At 42.4% G+C, this 20,900-nt stretch overlaps 1 protein-coding gene across 1 annotated transcript in view; it reads left to right on the forward strand.

The window, feature by feature from the left end:
* Positions 1 to 20,900, forward strand: part of LOC311013592 (transient receptor potential cation channel subfamily M member 1-like) — a 37,598-nt gene that overhangs the window by 16,401 nt on the left and 297 nt on the right. Inside the window, exons 18-28 of the mRNA XM_084009705.1 lie at positions 625 to 762; positions 851 to 994; positions 1,252 to 1,380; positions 2,017 to 2,268; positions 4,394 to 4,568; positions 4,904 to 4,924; positions 5,623 to 5,767; positions 6,102 to 6,304; positions 6,375 to 6,507; positions 8,917 to 9,293; positions 20,430 to 20,900. The exon at positions 20,430 to 20,900 is cut by the window's right edge and continues 297 nt beyond it. Of these exons, the coding sequence (XP_083865831.1) occupies positions 625 to 762; positions 851 to 994; positions 1,252 to 1,380; positions 2,017 to 2,268; positions 4,394 to 4,568; positions 4,904 to 4,924; positions 5,623 to 5,767; positions 6,102 to 6,304; positions 6,375 to 6,507; positions 8,917 to 9,293; positions 20,430 to 20,900 (2,188 nt within the window). The remainder of the gene's footprint in view (positions 1 to 624; positions 763 to 850; positions 995 to 1,251; positions 1,381 to 2,016; positions 2,269 to 4,393; positions 4,569 to 4,903; positions 4,925 to 5,622; positions 5,768 to 6,101; positions 6,305 to 6,374; positions 6,508 to 8,916; positions 9,294 to 20,429) is intronic.

Raw genomic sequence — 20,900 nt, forward strand, 5'->3', positions numbered from 1 at the left:
AGAGGGTCCTGTTCAAAGACTAGAGGGTCCCATTCAAAGACTAGAGGGTTCCGTTCAAAGACTAGAGGGTCACATTCAAAGACTAGAGTGTCCTGTTCAAAGACTAGAGTGTCCTGTTCAAAGACTAGAGTGTCACATTCAAAGACTAGAGGGTCCCGTTCAAAGACTAGAGGGTCCTGTTCAAAGACTAGAGGGTCCTATTCAAAGACTAGAGGGTCCCGTTCAAAGACTAGAGTGTCACATTAAAAGACTAGAGGGTCCTGTTCGAAGACTAGAGGGTCACATTCAAAGACTAGAGGGTCCCGTTCAAAGACTAGAGGGTCACATTCAAAGACTAGAGGGTCCTGTTCGAAGACTAGAGGGTCCTGTTCAAAGACTAAAGGACCACATTCAAAGACTAGAGGGTCCCGTTCAAAGACTAGAGGGTCCCGTTCAAAGACTAGAGGGTCACATTCAAAGACTAGAGGGTCACATTCAAAGACTAGAGGATCACATTCAAAGACTAGAGGGTCCCGTTCAAAGACTAGAGGGTCCTGTTCAAAGACTAGAGGGTCCTGTTCAAAGACTAGAGGGTCCCGTTCAAAGCCTAGAGGGTCCCGTTCAGACTCAATGATCTGTCTCCAGGTAATCTTAGGGATCGTCTTCCCGCCTGCGATCCTCCTGCTGGAGTTTCGTCTTGGAGACGAGGCGTCGTATCATTCGTCCAAAGAGAACCAAGACGACGGCGGCAAAACCAAAGACGATGACAACAAATCCGGAAAGGTAACCGAACCAACAGAGCGGCTTTGGCTTTTTATGTTTTTTTTTTATGAGGTCAGAGCAGTTTGTATGATTGAGAGTTTGTTTTCAGGACACCGTCTCTAACGTGGACACCACGTCCAGGAAAGGAGAGGAAGAAGAAGAAGACCAGAGGAGACACAAGAGGAGAACTCCCATCGGGAGGAAGATCTACGAGTTCTATAACACCCCCTTCACCAAGTTCTGGTTCAACACGGCAAGTTTTTAAATGTGGTCTGCTTGTAGAGACTCGAAACCAGTACCGCTAGAAAAGCTTGTAACTGAAATTGGGTTCAGGGTACCCGGATGGAGTCACTCCGACCTCCGGCCTCTACGGCGAAAGTTGCTGATTATTTATGAAATAATAATATATTTTTATTATTATTATTACTGTCAAAAAGACCAAAAGACAGTACTTTGCCATAAGAATTGAAGCGTTAGTATTAACCCTCTGTGTGTATATGTGTGTGTCAGATCTGCTACCTGGTGTACCTGATGTTGTATAACTACATCATCCTAGTGAAGATGGAGCGATGGCCGTCTCTGCAGGAGTGGATCGTCATCTCTTACATCATCACTCTTGGACTGGAGAAGGTCCGACAGGTAAACAGTGAGACACACCTGAGACATAACTTTACTGTTGTCAGACATCCGATGGGAAGACTTTTGAGAAGTCTCACCTGTTCAACGATGTTATTTCAACTTCAAGAGTAAATAGAGAGGTAATAACACAGTAAATACAGAGGTAATAACACAGTAAACATAGATGTAATAACACAGTAAATACAGAGGTAATATTAGTAAATACAGAGGTAGTAAGAGTAAATAGAGAGGTAATAACACAGTAAATACAGAGGTAATAACACAGTAAACATAGAGGTAATAACACAGTAAATAGAGAGGTAATAACAGTAAATACAGAGGTAATAACACAGTAAATACAGAGGTAATAACACAGTAAATACAGAGGTAATTACATAGTAAATACAGAGGTATCAACACAGTAAACATAGAGGTAATATTAATAAATAGAGAGGTAATAAAACAGTAAATACAGAGGTAATTACATAGTACATACAGATGTAATATTAGTAAATACAGAGGTAATAATAATAAATGAAACTAGACACCACAGTCATCGTCGCTACAAGAAGAACTTTCATCGATATAATCAATAACTATTTGATGAATGAGTTGCTTGATGGATCTACTGAAACAGTGCAAATGTGCCTCCATCAGATCCTGATGTCAGAGCCGGGGAAACTGAAGCAGAAGATCAACGTGTGGTTGGAGGATTACTGGAACATCACTGACCTGGCGGCCATCTCCGTCTTCCTGCTGGGTTTACTGCTGCGGCTGCAGAACGAACCCTCCATGGGCTACGGACGCGTCATCTACTGCGTGGACATCATCTTCTGGTACATCCGAGTCCTCGACATCTTCGGAGTCAACAAGTACCTGGGACCCTACGTCATGATGATCGGCAAAATGGTACTGCAGCATTTGGGCTTACTAAATGGGAGAAAGCAACGCAACATGTGAATGAAAACAAATCGAGCTTTATTCGTCCTACACACAGAAAAAACACACACTGAAAAACGTCCTGTCCGTTTTCATCTTTAGAAGCTTTTATAAACACTTCGAGTTATTTGCCCTGATGAGAGTTCAACCGGCAGTTTTTAAGGTTTTCTTTCTGTTTTTATTTCATCCGTTTGTCCAGTTTTTTTGTTTCAGATCAAAGTTCTCTTTGTACTCTGTGACATTTGAACTTGTGGACAATTTTTATATCTCTCATATATCACTGGTGATTACAAAGAGGTACTGATGTAATTATTAAGTCACTACTGAGGTAATAATGAAGTCACTACTGAGGTAATAACACGTAACTACTGAGATAAGGAAGTTGGAGGAAGTTGGCCAGGAGTGTGTCCATACTTTGGAAAGTACAAAAAATACTAAATCAAAAAGCTATTCATCTGTTATACTGCCAATAGTCTCTCCGCACCTGCAATACTGTGCAGAGGTGTGGGGACACACATATAAAGGCTCCACACAGCCCTTGTTAATTCTCCAAAAAAGAGCCTTGAGAATCTTACACTATGCCAACTACAGGGCACACACAAATCACTTATTTATCGAATCAAGAATACTCAAACTATATGACTTAATAAACTATCGCACAGTACAAATGATGTACAAGGCTGCTAGAAAAAGCCTCCCTCACAACCTGCAAATACTCTTCCTAGAAAGAGAGGAGAGACACAATCTTAGAGGGGACATGATTTTCAGGCAAAAGAAGGTACGAACTACGTTAAAATCCTTTTCCTTATCGGTCACAGGTGTTAGACAATGGAATGTGTTAGAAGAAGAAGTAAAAAAATCAGCAAAACTGAGTGGCTTTAAGAAGAAGTATGTAAATTCAACCGTTGACCGGCACAGATTATTGCATGAGAGTTGAAAAAGGTCTGAGGCACGAATCAGCAGACATGGTGTTGTGACGGGATGGGAGCATAACAAATGAACATTCTGTACCCAAACAATAAGTTGAACCGGAGAAGCTTGTATGGTACGATGTCAGTTGTACGTAGCAGGGAGTACAGCTCTCTGTACCACCTACTGCTGTAACATGTTATGTCAAATGTCACAAGTAAATGAAAATGTTATGTCAAATGGAAAATGCTAAAGATAAGATAATATTATGATGACGATTTTATCCTGTGGGTAATGGGGGCGGGACTAGATAAGCCTTGGCTTCTCCCGCTTTCCCTTTCGGCCATGTGTATTGTATTATTTGAACAAAGTGTGATGATGATGATTTAACTGACATGCCCGAAATAAATAAATAAATAAATAATAATAATGAAGTCACTACTGAGGTAATAACATCGTAACTACTGAGGTAAAAATGAAGTAACTACTGATATAATAATGAAGTAACTACTGAGGTAATAACACAGTAACTACTGAGATAATAATAATGAAGTCACTACTAAGGTAATAACACCGTAACTACTGAGGTAATAATGAAGTAACTACTGAGGTAATAATGAAGTAACTACTGAGATAATAATAATGAAGTCACTACTGAGGTAATAACACAGTAACTACTGAGATAATAATAATGAAGTCACTACTAAGGTAATAACACCGTAACTACTGATATAATAATGAAGTAACTACTGAGGTAATAACACAGTAACTACTGAGATAATAATAATGAAGTCACTACTAAGGTAATAACACCGTAACTACTGAGGTAATAATGAAGTAACTACTGAGGTAATAACACAGTAACTACTGAGATAATAATAATGAAGTCACTACTAAGGTAATAACACCGTAACTACTGAGGTAATAATGAAGTAACTACTGAGGTAATAATGAAGTCACTACTGAGGTAATAACACCGTAACTGCTGATATAATAATGAAGTAACTACTGAGGTAATAACACAGTAACTACTGAGAAAAATGACGTAACTATAGAGATAATAACAGTACTGCGATAATGATGAAGTTACTACTGAGGTAATAACACAGTTACTCTGAGGTAATAACACAGTTACTACTCAGGTAATAACAACTACTGAGGACATACATGTCTGCTCGTCCTCCAGATGATCGACATGCTGTACTTCGTGGTCATCATGCTGGTGGTGTTGATGAGCTTCGGCGTGGCTCGGCAGGCCATCCTCCACCCGGACGAGGAGCCAACATGGCGGCTGGCACGGAACATCTTCTACATGCCGTACTGGATGATCTACGGAGAGGTGTTTGCAGACTCCATAGACCGTAAGACTAGAGTTCATAGTAAGACTTCCAGTCAGTCAGCTGTCCTAAATCCTAAATTGTCCCATCACAAATCCCACGTCTATTGGCCATGTCACTATTGCACCTTGAAATGTCCATGCTGAAATATATAATATAATAATAATATAATAAATATACTTATTTTTCACATATTTTCACATCTTCATCTGCTGTCCAATTGTTCCATTTCATGACTGAGTTTCCAGTTTAATCCTCAGACTTCTTAATTTTATTATTTTCACATTGTTGTTATTGATTATTGATTCAATTTCCCTTTGTGCCTCTTGTCTGTTTCCCTTTCGGCTGTTGACGGACAGTTTACGCTATGGAAATCAACCGTAAGTATCTCTGGCTGTGAATGTGGTCGTTAGTATCGGCTCTTTTTGCTTTTCCTACTCGTAGATGCAGACAGGAAGTTCAGTAAATGTTGTACTTCCTGTGGCTGCTTCAGAATAAAAACCCCTCCAAGTTTAATGTTTTAATGCAATGTGCATCGTTTCCTGCCAATCTCCTGTGTCTCTGAGGAGAATCTGAATACAGAGCGGGAACGTCGGACTCCGCCACTCGTAATAAAAGCTACTACAAAGAGATCATTGCTGAATGTAAATACATCTGCCAAATTTCAGCTACTTCTCGAGTGAGAATTTTGCATTCTAGTTGATATTCTCCTCCTGTAGTCACCCATTACCAGACGCCATTCAGAAAACCAGCGTTTTAAAAGTAGTTATCTTGTGGTCTTTCAGACAGACCTTACAAAGCATGACACTTTTTACTGATCATCATCGTTATGGAGTTATTTCAGCATCCTTTTCATCTGGTTATAGATTGTTATCGATATACATTTCTGTTATTGGTAACCGAAATGTATCAAGATCAGTTTGAAAGAATTTTCCATGAAACATGAACATTTTCAATGTTTTGATTGATTGTTCCAAAAGTGGCTTCAAGACCATTTTCATCTGCAGTTATTTCACATAATCTAGGATTATTAGATAACGAGCTTCTAAATGAGGTGTGCGTGTGATTTGTGTCCCAGCGCCATGTGGAGACAACATGTACGATGAAGACGGGAAGAAGCTTCCTCCCTGTATCCCCGGAGCCTGGCTCACTCCGGCCATCATGGCCTGTTACCTGCTGGTGGCCAACATCCTGCTGGTCAACCTGCTCATCGCTGTCTTCAAGTCAGTATCTAGCATTAGCCTTTTAACCTCAGTTAGCTCCACAACAGTTAGTGACTCTAAATATAGGTGCAACCTGTTTTTATTGATGATAAACATACACTAACGATAACACTAATGTAAACACTAACCATAGCATGACGCTAAGCTGCAGCCGGCTACAGGCTCGCTAGTTGCAAAACTAGCTAGTAACCGGTGAGAAATAACTTCACGCACACAGTTATTAATGGATGTATGAACAAGTAGAGAAACAAAAAATCAAAGAATCAGTAAATCAATAAAAATGTAATATAGATTTGTCTTTCTGTCAGTGAAACCATCCTCTTCCTCTCCACAGCAACACGTTCTTCGAGGTGAAGTCCATCTCCAACCAGGTGTGGAAGTTCCAGCGGTATCAGCTGATCATGACCTTCCACGACCGGCCCATCCTGCCTCCCCCCCTCATCGTCTTCCCCCACATCTACATTGTCCTGAAGAGGCTGTGCTGCCGCTGCAGACGGAGGCCGGACGGGGATCACGACGACCGAGAGAGACGACTCCGTAAGATGTGGTTCACTGTGACTGCAGCACCTCCGACTCAACATTGATTAAAACATGTTTGTTTCCTCAGAGCTGGTGCTGAGTGCTGACGAGCTGAAGAGTCTGCACGAGTTCGAGGAGCAGTGTGTGGAGGAATATTTCCGTGAGAAGGACGACGAAAAACAGTCATCCAACAATGAGAGAATCAGAGTAACATCTGAGAGGTCAGAGAGAAACACTCAAACTCATTCAATTATATTTTATATATATACATATATATATCAAAAACGGTCATAAGAAACGTAGTAACATAGTAACATCGAAAAAAGTTGTGAAAAAAGTCATAGTTTAGTATGTCAAAAAATTATGAAAACAAACAAACAAAAAAGTTATAGTTTATTGCATTGAAAAAAGGGTGTGAAAAATACGACGGCGTATTAGGGCCACTGTCGGGAAAAAAAAAAAAAAACGGAGCCGAGAGAGGTGGGCAATATTCTGAGATTAAAAGTCACAAATTTGCTAGTTTTAAAGTGGCAAATTTGCGACTTTAAAACTAGCAAATTTGCGAGTTTTAAAGTGGCAAATTTGCTAGTTTATTACCATGCTAACAACCGGCATTTATGCTAGCTAACTTCCCATGAATGTAGCTTTTATCTTTCTAATTAATCCATCCCGTGTGTCAATGCTTTGCTATGGTCCTTAGGGTGATGGCTCTTGATGGTTAGAGTTGGTTAATTTTATATGGGCCAAATTGTCATTTTACGGTATGTGTGTTTGTTGATCGGGTGGTTTGGCTAAGCTAGCGGTCATAGAGGAAGTAATTGTAGCTTGACCCGGATGTTTGCCGTTGCTATGACAACAAGTGAAAGCTACCGCTAGCTTAGGCAAACTACCTGCTCAATAAACACAAATAAGATGACAATTTGGCCCATATAAAATTAACCAGTGTTGCATTACTTCAAAAGCGTAATGCATTATTTATTACTTGTAATGCATTATTTATTATTTGTTACTGTCATTTCAAAGTAATTAGTTACATTACAATATTACTGTCTTTGAATTGTAAGGCATTACACTACTTTTACATTACTTTTGCATTACTTTTCGCCAAAATAAAAGGAAATATGGATTTTTTGTTCTCAATAGATCTTCTTGTGTTCAATGCAGCTCATTACACAGCAGGATGTGATGTTTTTCGCTTCAAAATAAAAGAACGAAAAACGGAAAATGACTCGTATCCCATTACTCGTTTTAAAAACGGAAAACGAGAAACGGAAAACGACTCGTTAACTGATATTAGATATTGTGTTCATGAATGGGATTCGGGGATGAAATAACAGTGCCATTTTTCATTCCAGATTTGCCGTTCGTCTTTTTTAATGACCTTGAAGGCGCTGTATGCTGCGAAATTACCTGAAAGCCTACCTGAGATATTTAGGGGGAGCTCTAAAACACTGTTCATTAACGCTCTGACAGCGTCTGACGCTCGCGTTTTGAAGTAAACCTACTGTTTTAAACACGCACCAAAAGCGTTATGACGCGGACATAAAAGCGGTTCAAAACCGACGGGGAGAATCGGAGCCTCCGCCTCGGCGCCCCTCAGCTGTTGATCCTCGGTGTGCCGGGTCGGCTGCGCTCTGACCGACCGGGAGCCGCTCCGTGAGTCGGTGTCCAGCTCATGGAGCCTGCTAACAACAGCGATTCATTAACATAGTGTAGAGTTACACGGACCGGCTTTCACACTTTTCCAAAAGTGGAGCGTATGCCCATCTCACGATCGCGAATGTAGAGTCAATTGATTTCGGGTTTAAAATGCATTGTAACGCGCGTTACTGAGATTTGTACCGAGTAAAATATTACCATTTTTTTTTGTGTAATGCCTTACATTACCGCGTTACAGCAAAACGTAATAGATTACAGTAATGCATTACTTTTGTAACGCGTTACTCCCAACACTGAAATTAACCAACAATAACCATCAACAGCCATTACCTTAAGGGCCTTAGCAAAGCGTCACACGTTGGGATGGATTAATTAGAAAGATAAAAGCGACATTCGGAAGCGAAGTTAGCTAGCATAAATGCAGGTTGTTAGCATCATAATAAACTAGCAAATTTGCCACTTTAAAACTCGCAAATTTGCTAGTTTTAAAGTCGTAAATTTGCCACTTTAAAACTAAGCAAATTTGTGACTTTTAATCTCAGAATATTGCCCACCTCTCTCGGCTCCATTTTTTTTTTTTTTTTTCGACAGTGGCCCTAATACGCCGTCGTAGAAAAATATTTACAGTTTAGTATGTTGAAAAAAGTAATAAAATAAGTCATAATTTCACGTTGAAAAAGTTGTGAGAAAAAGTCATAATATAACTTGTCGAAAAAAGTCCTCAAAGGTCATCGTTGTTCCAATCCGTTGTTGAATGTTATAAAAAAAAGTCTAATTATAGTATTTCACTAAAAAGAAAGTTATTCTTTAGGATATCATGAAAAATACTTGTTTTATAGATCACACAAAATACATTATAGCATGTCATATTATACCAAAGTCTGACTCGTATAATTTATCCGAAGAATGTTTGAATACGTGACAGAAAAGTCAACAGTGGAATGAACTCAGCTGTGTTCCTGCTGTTTCAGGGTGGAGAACATGTTCATGCGTCTGGAGGAGGTGAATGAGAGGGAGCACTCCATGAAGGCGTCCCTGCAGACGGTGGACCTCCGTCTGGCCCAGCTGGAGGAGTTCTCCGGCCGGATGATGAATGCGCTGGAGAAGCTGGCAGGCATCGACCGGGCCGAGCTCGTCCGCTCGCGCTCCAGATGCTCGTCGGTCTGCGAGCCGGCCTCGCTGCTGCGGCATGGCAGCATCAACAGCGCCGACGGATACAGTCTGTACAGGTACCAGCTGGAGCACGACGACAGGACCTCCGTGTCCGGAGACGTGGAGGGACACGACAGGAGGGTCCGACTGAGTCCAGAGAGAGAAGGGGGACACACCGAGGGAGGCAGCACCACAGGTAGGACGAGACCTGAAACCGGGGTTCAACCACAAAGCCAGTCAACAGTGTTGGCTTGTCTTCCTGCTCACTATGGATACAGTGCTTTCACCGAGGAGACCACGTAGTGCACTACAAATTCACAAACTACAGCGTAACGCACTACAGCGTAACGCACTACAGCATAACGCACTACAACGTAACGCACTACAACGTAACGCTAAAGGGTAACACTACAATGTAACACTACAGAGTAACGCACTACAGCGTAACACACTACAGCGTAACACACTACAGCTTAACACACTACAGCTTAACACACTACAGCGTAACAAACTACAGCGTAACGCACTACAACGTAACACACTACAGCGTAACACCTTACAACGTAACACACTACGACATAACACTACAGGGTAACCCACTACAATGTAACACTACAGAATAACGCACTACAGCGTAACACACTACAGCGTAATGCACTACAGTGTAACGCACTACAACGTAATGCACTACATCGTAACGCACTACAATGTAACACTACAGAGTAACGCACTACAGCGTAACACACTACAGCGTAACGCACTACAGCATAACGCACTACAATGTAACACTACAGCGTAACACACTACAACGTAATGCACTATAACGTAACGCACTACGACATAACACTACAGGGTAACACACTACAATGTAACACTACAGAGTAACGCACTACAGTGTAACGCACTACAGCGTAACACACTACAGCGTAACACACTACAGCGTAACGCACTACAGCGTAATGCACTACAGTGTAACGCACTACAACGTAATGCACTACATCGTAACGCACTACAATGTAACACTACAGAGTAACGCACTACAGCGTAACACACTACAGCGTAACGCACTACAGCGTAACACACTACAACGTAATGCACTACAACGTAATGCACTACAACGTAACGCACTACGACATAACACTACAGGGTAACACACTACAATTTAACACTACAGAGTAACGCACTACAGCGTAACGCACTACAGCGTAACGCACTACAGCGTAACACACTACAGCGTAACGCACTACAGCGTAAGTAACGCACTACAGCGTAACACACTACAACGTAACGCTACAGAGTAACGCAGTACAGCGTAACACACTACAGCGTAACGCACTACAACGTAATGCACTACATCGTAACGCAATACAGCGTAACACCTTACAACGTAACACACTACGACATAAAACTACAGGGTAAAACACTACAATGTAACACTACAGAGTAACGCACTACAGCGTAACGCGCTACAGCTTAACGCACTACAGCGTAACGCACTACAGCGTAACACACTACAGCGTAACGCACTACAACGTAACGCACTACAACGTAACGCACTATAACGTAATGCACTACGACATAATACACTACACTACAGTGAAATGCACTACAACGTAGTGCACTACAATGTAACACACTACAATGTAACGCACTACAACGTAATGCACTACATCGTAACGCACTACAGCGTAACACCTTACAACGTAACACACTACGACATAACACTACAGGGTAACACATTACAATGTAACACTACAGAGTAACGCACTACAGCGTAACACTACAGCGTAACGCACTACAACTTAAGGCACTACAACGTAACGCTACAGGGTAACACACTACAATGTAACACTACAGAGTAACGCACTACAGCGTAACACACTACAACGTAACGCTACAGGGTAACATACTACAATGTAACACTACAGAGTAACGCACTACAGCGTAACACACTACAACGTAACGCTACAGAGTAACGCAGTACAGCGTAAGACACTACAGCGTAACACACTACAACGTAATGCACTACATCGTAACGCACTACAGCGTAACACCTTACAACGTAACACACTACAACATAACACTACAGGGTAACACACTACAATGTAACACTACAGAGTAACGCACTACAGCGTAACACACTACAGCGTAACACACTACAACGTAACGCACTATAACGTAACGCACTACGACATAATACACTACACTACAGTGAAATGCACTACAACGTAGTGCACTACAATGTAACACACTACAGTGTAACGCACTACAACGTAATGCACTACATCGTAACGCACTACAGCGTAACACCTTACAACGTAACACACTACGACATAACACTACAGGGTAACACATTACAATGTAACACTACAGAGTAACGCACTACAGCGTAACGCACTACAGCGTAACACTACAGCGTAACGCACTACAACTTAAGGCACTACAACGTAACGCTACAGGGTAACACACTACAATGTAACACTACAGAGTAACGCACTACAGCGTAACACACTACAACGTAACGCTACAGGGTAACATACTACAATGTAACACTACAGAGTAACGCACTACAGCGTAACACACTACAACGTAACGCTACAGAGTAACGCAGTACAGCGTAAGACACTACAGCGTAACACACTACAACGTAATGCACTACATCGTAACGCACTACAGCGTAACACCTTACAACGTAACACACTACAACATAACACTACAGGGTAACACACTACAATGTAACACTACAGAGTAACGCACTACAGCGTAACACACTACAGCGTAACGCACTACAGCGTAACGCACTACAATGTAACACTACAGCGTAACACACTACAATGTAATGCACTACAACGTAACGCACTACGACATAACACTACAGGGTAACACACTACAATGTAACACTACAGAGTAACGCACTACAGCGTAACGCACTACAGCGTAACACACTACAGCGTAACGCACTACAATGTAACACTACAGCGTAACACACTACAACGTAATGCACTACAGCATAACGCACTACAACGTAACGCTACAGGGTAACACACTACAATGTAACACTACAGAGTAACGCACTACAGCGTAACACACTACAGCGTAACACACTACAACGTAACGCTACAGAGTAACGCAGTACAGCGTAACACACTACAACATAACGCACTACAACGTAACGCACTATAACGTAACGCACTACGACATAATACACTACACTACAGTGAAATGCACTACAACGTAGTGCACTACAATGTAACACACTACAATGTAACGCACTACAACGTAATGCACTACATCGTAACGCACTACAGCGTAACACCTTACAACGTAACACACTACGACATAACACTACAGGGTAACACATTACAATGTAACACTACAGAGTAACGCACTACAGCGTAACGCACTACAGCGTAACACTACAGCGTAACGCACTACAACTTAAGGCACTACAACGTAACGCTACAGGGTAACACACTACAATGTAACACTACAGAGTAACGCACTACAGCGTAACACACTACAACGTAACGCTACAGGGTAACATACTACAATGTAACACTACAGAGTAACGCACTACAGCGTAACACACTACAACGTAACGCTACAGAGTAACGCAGTACAGCGTAAGACACTACAGCGTAACACACTACAACGTAATGCACTACATCGTAACGCACTACAGCGTAACACCTTACAACGTAACACACTACAACATAACACTACAGGGTAACACACTACAATGTAACACTACAGAGTAACGCACTACAGCGTAACACACTACAGCGTAACACACTACAGCGTAACGCACTACAGCGTAACGCACTACAATGTAACACTACAGCGTAACACACTACAATGTAATGCACTACAACGTAACGCACTACGACATAACACTACAGGGTAACACACTACAATGTAACACTACAGAGTAACGCACTACAGAGTAACGCACTACAGCGTAACGCACTACAGCGTAACACACTACAGCGTAACGCACTACAATGTAACACTACAGCGTAACACACTACAACGTAATGCACTACAGCATAACGCACTACAACGTAACGCTACAGGGTAACACACTACAATGTAACACTACAGAGTAACGCACTACAGCGTAACACACTACAGCGTAACACACTACAGCGTAACACACTACAACGTAACGCTACAGAGTAACGCAGTACAGCGTAACACACTACAACATAACGCACTACAACGTAACGCACTACGACATAATACACTACACTACAGTGAAATGCACTACAACGTAGTGCACTACAATGTAACACACTACAATGTAACGCACTACAACGTAATGCACTACATCGTAACGCACTACAGCGTAACACCTTACAACGTAACACACTACGACATAACACTACAGGGTAACACATTACAATGTAACACTACAGAGTAACGCACTACAGCGTAACGCTACAGGGTAACACACTACAATGTAACACTACAGAGTAACGCACTACAGCGTAACACACTACAACGTAACGCTACAGAGTAACCCAGTACAGCGTAACACACTACAGCGTAACGCACTACAACGTAATGCACTATATCGTAACGCACTACAACGTAACACCTTACAACGTAACACACTACGACATAACACTACAGCATAACACACTACAACATAACGCACTACAACGTAACACACTCTATGTAACACACTACAACGTAACGCAATACAACGTAACGCACTACAACGTAACGCACTACAACGTAACGCACTACAACGTAACGCACTATAACGTAACGCACTACGACATAATACACTACACTACAGTGAAGTGCACTAAATGTAACACACTACAATGTAACGCACTACAACGTAATGCACTACATCGTAACGCACTACAGCGTAACACCTTACAACGTAACACACTACGACATAATACTACAGGGTATCACATTACAATGTAACACTACAGAGTAACGCACTACAGAGTAACGCACTACAGCGTAACGCACTACAGCGTAACACACTACAGCGTAACGCACTACAGCGTAACGCACTACAACGTAAGGCACTACAGCGTAACGCTACAGGGTAACACACTACAATGTAACACTACAGAGTAACGCACTACAGCGTAACACACTACAACGTAACGCTACAGGGTAACACACTACAATGTAACACTACAGAGTAACGCACTACAGCGTAACACACTACAACGTAACGCTACAGGGTAACACACTACAATGTAACACTACAGAGTAACACACTACAGCGTAACACACTACAACGTAACGCTACAGAGTAACGCAGTACAGCGTAACACACTACAGCGTAACGCACTACAACTTAATGCACTACATCGTAACGCACTACAGCGTAACACCTTACAACGTAACACACTACGACATAACACTACAGCATAACACACTACAACGTAACACACTCTATGTAACACACTACAACGTAACGCAATACAACGTAACACACTTCAACGTAACGCACTACAACATAACGCACTACAACGTAACGCACTATAACGTAACGCACTACGACATAATACACTACACTATAGTGAAATGCACTACAACGTAGTGCACTACAATGTAACACACTACAATGTAACGCACTACAATGTAATGCACTACATCGTAACGCACTACAGCGTAACACCTTACAACGTAACACACTACAACATAACACTACAGGGTAACCCACTACAATGTAACACTACAGAGTAACGCACTACAGCGCAACACACTACAGCGTAATGCGCTAAAGCGTAACGCGCTACAACGTAACACGCTACAGCTTAACGCACTACAGCGTAACGCACTACAACGTAACGCTAAAGGGTAACACACTGCAATGTAACACTACAGAGAAACGCACTACAGCGTAACACACTACAGCTTAACACACTCTATGTAACACACTAAAACATAACGCAATACAACGTAACACACTACAACGTAACACACTACAACGTAACGCACTACAACATAACGCACTACAATGTAACGCACTATAACGTAACGCACTACGACATAATACACTACACTACAGTGAAATTCACTACAACGTAGTGCACTACAATGTAACGCACTACAACGTAATGCACTACATCGTAACGCACTACAGCGTAACACCTTACAACGTAACACACTACGACATAACACTACAGGGTAACACACTACAATGTAACACTACAGAGTAACGCACTACAGCGCAACACAATACAGCGTAACGCGCTACAGCGTAACGCGCTACAGCGTAACGCGCTACAACGTAACGCGCTACAGCGTAACGCACTACAGCGTAACGCACTACAGCGTAACGCACTACAGCGTAACGCACTACAGCGTAACGCACTACAGCGTAACGCACTATAACGTAACGCTACAGGGTAACACACTACAATGTAACACTACAGAGTAACGCACTACAGCGTAACACACTACAGCGTAACACACTACAACGTAACGCTACAGAGTAACGCAGTACAGCGTAACACACTACAACATAACGCACTACAACGTAACGCACTATAACGTAACGCACTACGACATAATACACTACACTACAGTGAAATGCACTACAACGTAGTGCACTACAATGTAACACACTACAATGTAACGCACTACAACGTAATGCACTACATCGTAACGCACTACAGCGTAACACCTTACAACGTAACACACTACGACATAACACTACAGGGTAACACATTACAATGTAACACTACAGAGTAACGCACTACAGCGTAACGCTACAGGGTAACACACTACAATGTAACACTACAGAGTAACGCACTACAGCGTAACACACTACAACGTAACGCTACAGAGTAACCCAGTACAGCGTAACACACTACAGCGTAACGCACTACAACGTAATGCACTATATCGTAACGCACTACAACGTAACACCTTACAACGTAACACACTACGACATAACACTACAGCATAACACACTACAACATAACGCACTACAACGTAACACACTCTATGTAACACACTACAACGTAACGCAATACAACGTAACGCACTACAACGTAACGCACTACAACGTAACGCACTACAACGTAACGCACTATAACGTAACGCACTACGACATAATACACTACACTACAGTGAAGTGCACTAAATGTAACACACTACAATGTAACGCACTACAACGTAATGCACTACATCGTAACGCACTACAGCGTAACACCTTACAACGTAACACACTACGACATAATACTACAGGGTATCACATTACAATGTAACACTACAGAGTAACGCACTACAGAGTAACGCACTACAGCGTAACGCACTACAGCGTAACACACTACAGCGTAACGCACTACAGCGTAACGCACTACAACGTAAGGCACTACAGCGTAACGCTACAGGGTAACACACTACAATGTAACACTACAGCGTAACGCACTACAACTTAATGCACTACATCGTAACGCACTACAGCGTAACACCTTACAACGTAACACACTACGACATAACACTACAGCATAACACACTACAACGTAACACACTCTATGTAACACACTACAACGTAACGCAATACAACGTAACACACTTCAACGTAACGCACTACAACATAACGCACTACAACGTAACGCACTATAACGTAACGCACTACGACATAATACACTACACTATAGTGAAATGCACTACAACGTAGTGCACTACAATGTAACACACTACAATGTAACGCACTACAATGTAATGCACTACATCGTAACGCACTACAGCGTAACACCTTACAACGTAACACACTACAACATAACACTACAGGGTAACCCACTACAATGTAACACTACAGAGTAACGCACTACAGCGCAACACACTACAGCGTAATGCGCTAAAGCGTAACGCGCTACAACGTAACACGCTACAGCTTAACGCACTACAGCGTAACGCACTACAACGTAACGCTAAAGGGTAACACACTGCAATGTAACACTACAGAGAAACGCACTACAGCGTAACACACTACAGCTTAACACACTCTATGTAACACACTAAAACATAACGCAATACAACGTAACACACTACAACGTAACACACTACAACGTAACGCACTACAACATAACGCACTACAATGTAACGCACTATAACGTAACGCACTACGACATAATACACTACACTACAGTGAAATTCACTACAACGTAGTGCACTACAATGTAACGCACTACAACGTAATGCACTACATCGTAACGCACTACAGCGTAACACCTTACAACGTAACACACTACGACATAACACTACAGGGTAACACACTACAATGTAACACTACAGAGTAACGCACTACAGCGCAACACAATACAGCGTAACGCGCTACAGCGTAACGCGCTACAGCGTAACGCGCTACAACGTAACGCGCTACAGCGTAACGCACTACAGCGTAACGCACTACAGCGTAACGCACTACAGCGTAACGCACTATAACGTAACGCTACAGGGTAACACACTACAATGTAACACTACAGAGTAACGCACTACAGCGTAACACACTACAGCGTAACACACTACAACGTAACGCTACAGAGTAACGCAGTACAGCGTAACACACTACAACATAACGCACTACAACGTAACGCACTATAACGTAACGCACTACGACATAATACACTACACTACAGTGAAATGCACTACAACGTAGTGCACTACAATGTAACACACTACAATGTAACGCACTACAACGTAATGCACTACATCGTAACGCACTACAGCGTAACACCTTACAACGTAACACACTACGACATAACACTACAGGGTAACACATTACAATGTAACACTACAGAGTAACGCACTACAGCGTAACGCTACAGGGTAACACACTACAATGTAACACTACAGAGTAACGCACTACAGCGTAACACACTACAACGTAACGCTACAGAGTAACCCAGTACAGCGTAACACACTACAGCGTAACGCACTACAACGTAATGCACTATATCGTAACGCACTACAACGTAACACCTTACAACGTAACACACTACGACATAACACTACAGCATAACACACTACAACATAACGCACTACAACGTAACACACTCTATGTAACACACTACAACGTAACGCAATACAACGTAACGCACTACAACGTAACGCACTACAACGTAACGCACTACAACGTAACGCACTATAACGTAACGCACTACGACATAATACACTACACTACAGTGAAGTGCACTAAATGTAACACACTACAATGTAACGCACTACAACGTAATGCACTACATCGTAACGCACTACAGCGTAACACCTTACAACGTAACACACTACGACATAATACTACAGGGTATCACATTACAATGTAACACTACAGAGTAACGCACTACAGAGTAACGCACTACAGCGTAACGCACTACAGCGTAACACACTACAGCGTAACGCACTACAGCGTAACGCACTACAACGTAAGGCACTACAGCGTAACGCTACAGGGTAACACACTACAATGTAACACTACAGAGTAACGCACTACAGCGTAACACACTACAACGTAACGCTACAGGGTAACACACTACAATGTAACACTACAGAGTAACGCACTACAGCGTAACACACTACAACGTAACGCTACAGGGTAACACACTACAATGTAACACTACAGAGTAACACACTACAGCGTAACACACTACAACGTAACGCTACAGAGTAACGCAGTACAGCGTAACACACTACAGCGTAACGCACTACAACTTAATGCACTACATCGTAACGCACTACAGCGTAACACCTTACAACGTAACACACTACGACATAACACTACAGCATAACACACTACAACGTAACACACTCTATGTAACACACTACAACGTAACGCAATACAACGTAACACACTTCAACGTAACGCACTACAACATAACGCACTACAACGTAACGCACTATAACGTAACGCACTACGACATAATACACTACACTATAGTGAAATGCACTACAACGTAGTGCACTACAATGTAACACACTACAATGTAACGCACTACAATGTAATGCACTACATCGTAACGCACTACAGCGTAACACCTTACAACGTAACACACTACAACATAACACTACAGGGTAACCCACTACAATGTAACACTACAGAGTAACGCACTACAGCGCAACACACTACAGCGTAATGCGCTAAAGCGTAACGCGCTACAACGTAACACGCTACAGCTTAACGCACTACAGCGTAACGCACTACAACGTAACGCTAAAGGGTAACACACTGCAATGTAACACTACAGAGAAACGCACTACAGCGTAACACACTACAGCTTAACACACTCTATGTAACACACTAAAACATAACGCAATACAACGTAACACACTACAACGTAACACACTACAACGTAACGCACTACAACATAACGCACTACAATGTAACGCACTATAACGTAACGCACTACGACATAATACACTACACTACAGTGACATTCACTACAACGTAGTGCACTACAATGTAACGCACTACAACGTAATGCACTACATCGTAACGCACTACAGCGTAACACCTTACAACGTAACACACTACGACATAACACTACAGGGTAACACACTACAATGTAACACTACAGAGTAACGCACTACAGCGCAACACAATACAGCGTAACGCGCTACAGCGTAACGCGCTACAGCGTAACGCGCTACAACGTAACGCGCTACAGCGTAACGCACTACAGCGTAACGCACTACAGCGTAACGCACTACAGCGTAACGCACTATAACGTAACGCTAAAGGGTAACACACTACAATTTAACACTACAGAGTAACGCACTACAGCGTAACACACTACAGCTTAACACACTACAGCTTAACACACTACAGCGTAACACACTACAGCGTAACGCACTCTATGTAACACACTACAACGTAACGCAATACAACGTAACGCACTACAACGTAACGCACTACAACATAACGCACTATAACGTAACGCACTACGACATAATACACTACACTACAGTGTAACACACTACAATGTAACGCACTACAATGTTACACACTACAACGTAACACTACAAATTCACACACTACAACGTTACACACTAAAACTTAACACACTAGAACGTAACACACTACAATGTAACACACTAAAACTTAACACACTAGAACGTAACACACTACAATGTAACACACTAATACATAACGCACTATAACATAATGCACTACAATGTAATGCATTACAACCTAATGCACTACGTTACACATTACAACGTAACACAGTACAATGTAACATACTACAATGTAACACAGTACAACGTAACACAGTACAACGTAACACAGTACAACTTAACACACAACACTACTGCGTTTGAGGTAAATGATGTGAGTTGACATGCTTCCTGTTTCCAGGTGATGTGAAGGAGTTCGGACTGGAGGTGGTGGGTCTGAAGGAGAGGACTCAGACTCTGGAGGTGGGGGGTTTGAAGGAGAAGACTCAGACTCTGGAGGTGGGGGGCCTGAAGGAGACGACTCAGACTCTGGAGGTGGGGGGTCTGAAGGAGAGGACTCAGACTCTGGAGGTGGGGAGTCTGAAGGAGAGGACTCAGTCTCTGTCCAACATCGACATCCTGATCTTCCCCTGTGACCCAGACCACAGAAACCCCGACCCCCCTGATGCTGAAGTGATGGACGCCAACATGGAGAGGCCGGTAGAGAAAACCCGGCTGGAGGCGGCAGCGTCCTTCCCTCTGGAGAGGTCAAAGGTCACACAGTATTTATCCACCCTGACCCTCAGTGGCTCGCCCTCCTCCAACAGGTTCTTCTGCAGCCCCTCCCATCAGGACCAGGAGGGGCCGACTGGTCTGACCTCCCCAGGCTCCC

The sequence above is a fragment of the Eutrigla gurnardus genome, assembly GCF_963514095.1.
Source record: "Eutrigla gurnardus genome assembly, chromosome: 1".
Classification (NCBI taxonomy): domain Eukaryota; kingdom Metazoa; phylum Chordata; class Actinopteri; order Perciformes; family Triglidae; genus Eutrigla; species Eutrigla gurnardus.